The sequence below is a fragment of the Peromyscus maniculatus genome, chromosome 8, assembly GCF_049852395.1.
Source record: "Peromyscus maniculatus bairdii isolate BWxNUB_F1_BW_parent chromosome 8, HU_Pman_BW_mat_3.1, whole genome shotgun sequence".
Classification (NCBI taxonomy): domain Eukaryota; kingdom Metazoa; phylum Chordata; class Mammalia; order Rodentia; family Cricetidae; genus Peromyscus; species Peromyscus maniculatus.
The window spans coordinates 100153287-100163054 of record NC_134859.1 but is presented as its reverse complement, the minus strand read 5'-3'; the positions used below and the strand labels follow the sequence as shown (position 1 = coordinate 100163054).

Sequence of the window (9768 nt, the reverse complement as noted above, 5' to 3'; positions counted from 1 at the left end):
TATAGGGTTCTCTGCAACGTAGTCTATGTTCATGGTCTCATGTTCATGGAGATAATGAGATTGGCATTAATTAAGGACCTACTGAATGGTAGGTACTACTGAGAACAGACAGAAGTGTCATGTTTACAGTATCTGATGGCAGGGTTTACTGGTCAACAGCTTGGTGTCGGGCAGGCCCAGCTTAACTCCCCCACCCCCTTTAGAGAAGGGTTCTTGAAATAAAATAATGTAGAAGGCTGTGGAGATGGCTCAGTTGGTCAAGTGCTTACTCCACAGGCATGAAGTCCTGAGTTCAGATCCTCAGCACATAGGTGAAATGTCTGACGTGGTAGCTCCTGCTTGAATCTTGGCACTAGGGAGGCAGAGGCAGGAGGATCCCTGGAGCTTGCTCGTTAACTAGCTTAACCTACTGAACTTACTGGTAGAGTTCCAGGCCAGTGAATTCAGGGTTCATCTTCTTCATAGGAAATATGTCTCTACCTGTAGTGACAGTTCACCTCTCAGTTCAACACAAAAAGATGCCCCAGAAGGATAAGAATATGGGAAAGGATGAGAGGATTGGGAGTGAGAAAGTCAAAACAAAGCTCAAATTCCTCCACATGGTTCAAGCTTAATAATGGACAAAAATACTGATTCTAAATTCTTTGTTTTTATTGCTTTTTGTTGAAAAAAAAAATCCTTTTTTTCCCCTAAGATAGCTAGAAAGGCTGAGGTTGAACACAAACAAGTACCCTTGGGTCGAAATGCAATCTTTTTTTGTTGTTGTTGTTTTTGTTATTGTTGTTGTGGAGGGTTCTCCAAGGTTTCCAGCCCTTGTTAATGTTGCCAGGGTGATAAGCCCCATGCTTTTGGATTTACCATAAAACTTTCTCTAAAATATTTCATAATCTGGTGACATTGGGCTTTGGCTAGATCCAGCAAGTGTGTGAGTGGGCGGCAGTGAGAGGGATTCTGAAGAATGTACTTGGGACCCTCTACTGTATCCTGGGTCTTTACTGTATATTGGAGCCACTCAAAGACCTCCTAAGGGGCCCTTTATGAGTCTAGTTTTACAAAATTCTGGTACAGAAGGGTGGTTCCTCAGACCCACAGTCAGCCATAGTCTGACTTCCAAAACAACCTTATTGGCTCTAAGGTTCAGTCATAAACATTTTCAGAAAAAAAAGGGGAAACTGAGGCATCAGGTGGTTACATTGACCTAAGTCACTCTAATAAATGTATGTCACAGCAGAACATCTTCACTCTAAGAAGGCCCAACTAGGGTACCTCAATAAGGAAATGGCAGGAGAAGTTAGAAAATAGTATGGACTTGGCCCCTGTGAGAGTCAGTGTGTGGGGATTAGGATGAGTAAGGTGGACAAGACTTAGTGCCCACCACAGGCTTTTTCAAAGAGGACTTGTGAGTGTTGGCAACAGTGGGGAAAATAGGCTTTTGTCAGGGTGGTGGACACACTCTGGACTGTCACACTAATAAGGACAAGAATCTGATGTCTGGAGACACAGGAAGAGAGAGGGGGGGGTGTCTGTGGAGTCGTTTCCCCCCTCCCCCCAGACCCCAGGCCCTCAGTCAATGTTTGTGGGAGGAATTTGCAATGGAGGCCTCAGACTAATGCTGCCTCCATGTGATAACTATCACTTTCCTGGTTGCCCTGATCCTGCTGCGGGAGGCTAGCCAGGAATGCCGCAGAGCCCAGGCCCTGCACTCTGCCTCAAGTGGTGGTGGAGGTGACTTTACCTTCTTAGACAAACGGGCCCCATCAGCTGGGGGGAGGTGCCTGGAGGAGGTGGGAGGGAGGGAGGGAGTGACTTCATCTGTTTAATGAAAAATGACCTGAACGTCTCTCTGAACCTGGAAACTCCCCATCGAATTGGGGCCAAAGAAAACAGGATTAGGCCATATTTCTTCTAGGATGGCTTCTCTGCATCTCCCTATGATGAGTTAAACTGGTAAACTGGAGGAACACGGGGAGGGGTGCGTGGTGTGTGTGTGTGTGTGTGTGTGTGTGTGTGTGTGTGTGTGTGTGTGTGTGTATGTGTGAATCTCTCTTCATTGTCTCTGCAGAGGAATCAGGAAAGACAGAAATTGTTTCAGGGGTTAATTGGACAGGCTTGTCCCTCGTTCCCACCTCATCCTCTCTAGGTAGACCTTCTTTCCCTCTGGCTCCACTGCCTGGCAAGTGGGCACCCCATTTCTTTGGTATGTGTCCATGATAACATAAAGTTTGCCATATGGCATTCAGATAAAAGAGCCACCCCTTCTGGCATTTGGTCTCCTGACAGGCTGCTGATGTCCAGTCTAATGTTCCCTCTCCCCTCTGACCTCCATAGGAGAACAGTGCCTGCCCTGAAGGAAGCAGAGGAGTTTTAAAACCACAACACACATTTTGCCAGAGTGGGCAACACTGATGTGACATTCTCCATGTGGCTTGCTGGGGTGACTCTTTCCAAGATGCTTTGTGCTCAGGTTTAGGGACAGGGAGACTCAGTCTTTCACTGCCCAGTTTAAAATTGGCAAGGGAAGCCATCAAATCGAAACCACCACTAAGATCACCAGTCTACAGTCTGGTGTCTTAAGTCACTCTTTTAACAGGAGAATGTAGTAAATAAATCCACAGGGCTGTTTTCACTTTAATGCAATGTATATTTATTGTAAACAATAATATACAAAAAAGAAAGGAAGGAAAGAAAGGTGAGTTCCACAGAGAACAAAAAGTTTGGAGAAGGAAACAAACAAAACACAAACACAAACCAAACCTTACCTAAAGAGAAAATATGACTTAAATGTCAGGTTTCTTAAGTTACAGAAATACTTTTTTAAAAGGTCTGTTTTTATACAGAAATCGAAAGATGCCATATTATAAGAATGCTTTAAGGTTTTATTCTACTGACTTCTAAAACTGTTAATATATCTTTTTTTTTTTAAATTAAAAAAAAAAGTCTGCTGTCGTCTTAAAAAAAGCAATCCTCATACTCTTCAGTCACAGCAGTGAGGAAGAATTAAGGTCTGTTCGATGTGATGTCTCTCTGTAGGAGAGCAGGCAGGGGCTGATCCATGACACACGCTTGCAGGGGCTGGCGCTGTTCCTTGTCACAATCTGTGAACACTTTCACATTCAGTCCCGGCAGCCCAAAGGCCTGTGGCAGAAAACTCTGCAAACGACTCAGTGATGTACATCCTGCATTGGTAACCTCTCATTTGTACAAGACAGAGAGAAACAGGTTTCCAGTTTGTTACCAACAATAAAAAACAACAAAAAAATGGGAGGGGGGAAAACACCACAAGGACGGACAAAAAAGCATTTGCACAAATCTAGAATGAACAATTCAAAGAGACTTGCTTTTAATAATAAAAAAGATTAAAGATAAATTAAAAAATGGTTATAGTTAAGAACATAATTTAACAGATGACCATACCCTTTGAGGAAGGCTCCAACAATCTACCTTAAAGACAGTAAATTAAAAAAAAAAAAAAAGAAAAGAAAAAAGAAAAAAAAAAGGAAAAAAAAAGGAAGGAGATTTTTTTTTTCTTAAAAAATGAAAACTCCTCCTTACAAAATAAATAATTTTAGCACGTGGAATGTCTTGAAGGTTAAATGCTGGTGTTCAGGGAGGCACAGGTGACAGTCTGAGCAGGGCCCTTTTGCTGCAGCATCTGCTGTGCACATGGGGCCCAGGCAGGCAACCAGGGGGCAATGTGCTCGGGCACTTACAGGCTGCTTGAAAAAAAAAAAAAATCTTCCCCAAGAAGATTGGGTCTCCTTCGCTTGCTCTTGGCTTTCCTTCTGAGGCTGCAGCCGGCAAGCAAAGGCACCGTGTGAATGTTCTAGGAACAGCATTTGTATTTTCCCAGCAGCGGGGGTTTTAAGGCTCAAGGTGTTTTTCTTCTTGTTCAAAAAATATATATATGTATATTTATGATAAAGGTCACCAATGTTCTCTATGTTTATCCCCCTTATTGCAAAATAAGGCTTTCTTTTTCTCTTTCTTTCTTTCTTTCTTTTTTTTTTTTTAAGGCAGCTGCTCCTGAAATCCGAGAGCCTGGAGAATTAACCAAAGCTCACCCCCAAAACTGATGATGTAACAAAATTCTGTGTATTTTTTTATGTTACTATAACAACACACTTTTTTTTCTTTTTCTTTTTTCTGTTTTTTTTTTGTTTTTTGTTTTTTTGTTTGTTTGTTTAGGAGAAAGCAAATCTGTACACAAATATTCTGGTTGCAAGGAAGGCTTGGGGCCACTGTTGAACTACGAGTAGTTAAGCTGTTGGAAAAATAAGAGCATTTAATTTTGCATCTAAAATATGTATAAATCCCCTCAAAATGGTAATGAATCATACACAGTACATACTAAAAGTATTTAAAATAGAGAATATTCCTCACAGAGGACTTTTTTTTTCTTTAATTACGGCTAAAAAATAATTACAGAGTCCAAACAGGCAGGGAGATTCTCCAATCGTCCTCCACGTTGACTCTGAAGGACCCAAGTCCTTCCTCGATGATTCAGGTGGGTCCATCTGGCCATGAGTGACCCGACTATTTGCAATAGGTTGGCATGGGCTCGGATAAAGTCCCAATGTCTCTCTCTGGAATCTCAGCACTAGTTACCTTCGCTTACATGTCTTTAAGAAATAGGGACAACGACAAAAAAAAAAAAAAAGTGTCCAAAGGAATTTCAATTGGTTCTTGATTTCTTCGTCTATTTCTTTCTTTCTTTCTTCTTCTTTTTCTTCTTCTTTTTTTTTAATGATCAGCTCCCTCACCATCCCTCTTCAAGGGCTCCTCAGGGTCTGGTGAGCTGTGTGTAGACCGGTTGTTCCCAATGCTGCGGGCTGTGGGTCTGCGGGATGGAAGGGACCCCGGAGGTGTCAGCGATGGGGGTGTACATGGGGCGCTGCGCGGGGTTCATGTAAGTGAATGTGGAGTAGAGCCCCGAGCCCTGGCCCGCGGCGTGGCTGTAGTAGGAGCCGGAGTTCTGGTGGTCGGTGTAGTCGTACTGCGAGCGCGTGATGGGCGGGTAGGAGGGGCTGTAGTGCGGAAGGTTGAAGGGGCTGTAGGCGATCTGCTGCGGGGAGTGCTGCTGCTGCTCGCTGTAGTGGCTGGGGCTCAGCTGCTCCGTCTTGATGTGCGTTCTCTGGGACTGGCCTGGCTCGCTGCTCAGGGTGGTGAGCGTGTGTGCCTGCTGCTGCTGGGGTGCCTGCTGCTGCTGCGGGGGGGCCTGCGGCTGCGGAGGCGCCTGCGGGGCTTGCGGGGCCTGCGGGGGCTGCTGCGGAGGAGGGGGAGGCGCCTGCTGCTTTGACATCCACACGTGGCCAGCGGTGGCAGGGGTGGCTGCGGTGCTGCTGATGCCGTAGCTGCCAGTGTAGGTGACCTGCCCGTGTGTGGCCGGCACCCCCGGGTGGCCGTTGGGCGGCAAGTATTGGTCAAACTCATTGACGTCAAAGGTCTCGATGTTGGAGATGACGTCGCTGCTCAGCTCACCGATGTCCACGTCGCGGAAGTCGATGGGGGGCTGTCTGCCCCCCTCTGCCAGAGGGCGCCCCTCTCGCTTCAGGTCAACTTTGCCAGTTTGCACGTCGGTTTTGGGAGTGGTGGGTGGGGTCGGTGGACCCTGAGATTGCCCTGCAGGCAATAAAAGAGAAAGACAAACCGTAAAAAATCAACAAGGGCTGTGCAAAGCCCCTGGTCTTAGGAGCCCCCCTCCTCCGGGGAACCTCCCGAGTTGCTAAGGTGTCATTAGGACCCAAGCCCGCGCAGGAGGCGCGTTGCACCAGCGATAAGTCGCCGAATGATTAACCTGCAGGTACACACCAGGCAGGCTCCTTTTATCAGGGGAGGGGTCCGAGGTCCCAAGGGTCCGGAAGACTAAATTGCTACCAGTAGAAGAGTGTGTGCTTAGGCGGTGAGGCGCCAAGAGAAAGGTGGGTAAGTTTCGTGAAGCCATTAATGCATGTTGCCTTGCAATAAAGAATCCAGCTTAGGATTCCGGGGTTGAGGTTTGTGTGTGTGTGTGTGTGTGTGTGTGTGTGTGTGTGTGTGTGTGTGTGTGTGTGTGCGCGCGCGCGCGCGCGCTTTCGAGCGCGCCTGCCTATTTCGGTGGGTCCTGGACAGGGAGGGAGTGCGGGGAAACAGTGTTTCTCTCCTCCAGGGAGCGCAAAGTCCCCACCCAGGGAGCGGGGGGGGGGGGGGGGCTTAAGGGTGTGCCCCGAGGGGCCCAGAGTGGCTAGGTCTAGTGGGTCACTTGCCCCTTACTCACCGGAGTGCTCGCCTGGGGAATGCACCTCGCTCATGCCGGAGGAGGAGTGCGGGGAGTCGGCTTGCAGCGCCTTGAAGATGGCGTTAGGAGAGATGTGAGTCTGTTCCGTGGCCTCCTCGGCCTCTGCCTGCCCGTTCTTCACCGACTTCCTCCGCCGAGGCTGGTACTTGTAATCGGGGTGGTCTTTCTTGTGCTGCACGCGCAGCCGCTCCGCCTCCTCCACGAAGGGTCTCTTCTCGCTCTCGTTCAGCAGTCTGGGAAGAGGGGCAGAAGAAAAGGGGGGGGGTAGGTCAGTGAAACCCCAGGAGCTGTCATGTCCCCACCCCTCCTTCGAGCACTTCCCCTCCTCCCTCCTTTCTGCTTGCCATCCTCCTCTGAGACTCAGAACTTTTCTTTCTTTCTTCTAAGTGCTTGGAGTCGACCTGAACGGTCACTCTTCGCCCCGCCCCCTCCCCTGGCCTCCTATTTTGGAAACCCTGAAGATGAAAATAGCTCCCTGCTGAGGCTGCTCTAAACGCCTTTGCTACCGGAGCGGTCCACCCCCTCCCAACACCCTGTAAAAACTTTCCGAAAACCCACTTAAATTGCAAGAAGCTCACTCTGTCGGTCCACGCCCCTACCGCTTCTTAGTAGCTTTCCCTAATTTCTGCCTGGGTCACCTCCAGTCCAGCTTTCCCATCATCCGGTCTTCCCAGGAAAGAGCTCAGCTTGGCGGGGGCTGGGGGGGGGGGGAGTTAAGTTCCTCTAATTGTTCCTTTCGAAGGGACACACCCCCTCACTCACTACCCCCCTTCGTTCCTAAAAGCAATCACGGACGTGCCACACAACACCCCTCCCACCCCCCGCCGCGCCATCGCCAAGAGCAATCTCAAGAACTTTCTCAAACTCTAAGCCAACCTCCCCTACCCGCCCCCTACCCAGCAGCCCGGCCCATCCGATCCCAGGCTGCAACTTCTGGGCTCAGGGAGGCGGGCCAGGTTCGGTGAGTGCAGCCCCCGTCCTGGTACCCACCAAGCCCACCCTGCGGTCCCGCGCGCTCACCTCCAGAGCTTGCCCAGAGTCTTGCTGAGCTCCGCGTTGTGCAGATGCGGGTACTGGTCCGCCAGCTTCCTACGTGCAGCCTGCGCCCACACCATGAAGGCGTTCATGGGCCGCTTGACATGTGGCTTGTTCTTGCTGGAGCCGTTGACGCGCACCGGCATGGGCACCAGCGTCCAGTCGTAGCCCTTCAGCACCTGGCTGACCGCCTCGCGGATGCACACGGGAAACTTGTCTTCTTCGCTCTCCTTCTTCAAATCCGGCTCGCCCTTGGGGAACGTGTTCTCCTGGGGTCGCGTGTTCTCCGTGTCGGAGCCCGAGCCCGAGGGGCAGGGCGAGCCAGCCGAGTCCTCGGACATGGTGGGGCTAGGGGCGCCGGACAGGCCCTTCTCCTGCTCGTCGGTCATCTTCATGAAGGGGTCCAGGAGATTCATACGCGAGCCCGGGGCAGGGGGGCGGGTGGCTGGGAAAGGCGAGAAGCCGCGGCGGCTAGGGCTCCTCTTCCCTCGGCTGCCCGGACGCGGACGCCCAGCGAGCGGCTCCCGGGGAGGTTGGCGCGTCACCGGGCTGCGACTGTGGACACTTAGCAGAGGCGCTGGGTGTCCGGTACTCAGCTGCCCGCTCCAAACCCGGGGAAGGCGATTCGGAGAGGAGGAGAAGGAAGGGAAGAGAGAGAACAAAACCGGGGCCACTTGCACCCCGTCTCTCTTGCAAAGAAAAGTTCCTGGACTGAAACTGGTAAAAGTTGTCGCCCCACTGAAGTTTCCAGGCAGTTCCGAGCAGCGCTCTCGGCTCTCCAACTCCCAGCCCAGGGTCTCTTTAATAAATACTCCCCTTCACCTTAGAGACCTCTAGCCAATCACGGCTCGGCAGTCATCAGGGTTGGCAAGTCGCTGATTGGACCGGATTTTGGAGAAGGGGGAGGAGGATTGTGGCTCCGGGTTGGGTGACGAGACACGACGGGAGGAGAAGGGAGGGGAACGCAGCCGGAGGGTGGATGGTGGGGTGAGGGGACTTGGAAAGGGGGGGGGGGCGCCGCGGGGCAGGCGGGGGACCCGGGACGTCCGAGTGTGTAAGTTTGCTCTCTACTCTAGGAATGTCACAGTTTTGGAACCGTCTCAGTGTGAATCGGTGTGCGTGTGTGTGTGTGTGTGTGTGTGTGTGTGTGTGTGTGTGCGCGTGTGTGTGTGCACGCTCGCGCGTGTCTAGACTTGGACCCCCCAACACACACACACACACACACACACACACACACACACACACACACACACACACACACACACACACACCACTACTTTTCGAAGCTGTCTCCGCGGTACCCGGGGCTTCGTTGGCGTTTACAGCAGTGGAAATTGCTACAGCCGCGCCTCAATGCGGAGCTCCGGCTTCTGCGCCCGGAGCCTGTCGGCTTCCAAAAGTGCTTAGAAATGGTCTTCTGGAAGCAAATGTTTGGGTGACTCAACGCCTGCTGTTCTTCTGTAATAATCCATATAAATAGATTAACGCGCTCTGGTTCTCCGAGGCTGGTGTGGTGACTGGAGAATTCTACCGCGCTTTCGCAGTAGGAATCAATGAAAACCAAAGCTGAGCGCCAGCGAAGGAAGGCTGGCGGCGACCGGGCAGTCCCTGGTTCTCTTGGCGGGTCCCGTGGGCCACGCCGACCTTGAACTGACAAGTCCTTTCCCGGCCCCTCCAGCACTCGGACGCCCCTCGGTGTTAGGGTTATTAGAGTTTTGCTCCTTGCCTCCTGTCTGAGCCACAAACGCCAGCAGGGTCACCACGGGACTTTGCAAAACTGCTCTGGCGTTGAGGATGAAGTTTGCAAAGGTGGCAGCGCCGGGCGGCGAGGCCGAGGAGGCCCGTGACTTGGACTGGAAAACTTCAGACAAAACGGGCCTTTTGGCGGAGCCCTGCGCGGCTCTCTCGCTTGGGCCTTCCTTTACCTGGGAGGGCGAAGCGCTAGGCGTCTGGACTTTAGTGGTGTCCTTTTAGACCTGAGCACAGGTGGGCGTTCTGGGGGAGGCCACCTAGGTGTCCTTTGTACTTTAAGAGTGCTTGCAGCCAGAGCTGGTGTTTACGAGAACTTTCAGAGCAAGGTTGGGTAAGGGAGGAATTATCTTTTCTGGAACGAATAAAAATTAGTTGCTACCGGGAGACATGCCCTCGGAACCACAAACAAACTCGCAACGGTGTGAAAAGAAAAACAACAGCAACTTAATTTAAAATCCCCTCTTTCTGATTCCTGTAAAAATTTCGCTTTTGAATTTATTAAATTATTGATAAACTGAATCGGCCTGTATGTATCATATCAAAGACAGGTCGTCCCCCCCCCCCCCGCTAATTTGCCAAGTGTGGGCCCTTAGATGTAAACGAATCTTTTGGGGGAGACACTTTTGAAAAGCTAGTTTCCCCCTCGTTTTCTCCCGAAGTGGGCATTTGTTATATAGGAAAAGGAATCTGTGAGGAGGTAGTCAGCT

The 9768-nt window shown here is 50.8% G+C and overlaps 1 protein-coding gene across 1 annotated transcript; it reads right to left on the bottom strand.

Moving 5' to 3' along the window:
• Positions 1-3909: 3909 nt before the first annotated feature.
• Sox9 (SRY-box transcription factor 9) lies at positions 3910-8097 on the bottom strand. The gene is made up of 3 exons (XM_006970450.4): positions 7295-8097; positions 6254-6507; positions 3910-5619 (listed from the first exon to the last, which is right to left on the bottom strand). The coding sequence occupies exons 1-3, from the start codon at positions 7723-7725 to the stop codon at positions 4781-4783; spliced, it is 1524 nt and encodes a 507-aa protein (XP_006970512.1). The 5' UTR covers positions 7726-8097; the 3' UTR covers positions 3910-4780.
• Positions 8098-9768: the final 1671 nt, after the last annotated feature.

Bases quoted from the DNA above. Each gene is read 5' to 3' on its own strand.
- Sox9 (XM_006970450.4), bottom strand. From the start codon at position 7,725: ATGAATCTCCTGGACCCCTTCATGAAGATGACCGACGAGCAGGAGAAG. The intron at 6,508-7,294 runs GTGAGCGCGCGG...CCCTCTTCCCAG, and splicing joins ACTCTGGGCAAGCTCTGGAG to ACTGCTGAACGAGAGCGAGA. The intron at 5,620-6,253 runs GTGAGTAAGGGG...TATTGCCTGCAG, and splicing joins TTCCCCAGGCGAGCACTCCG to GGCAATCTCAGGGTCCACCG.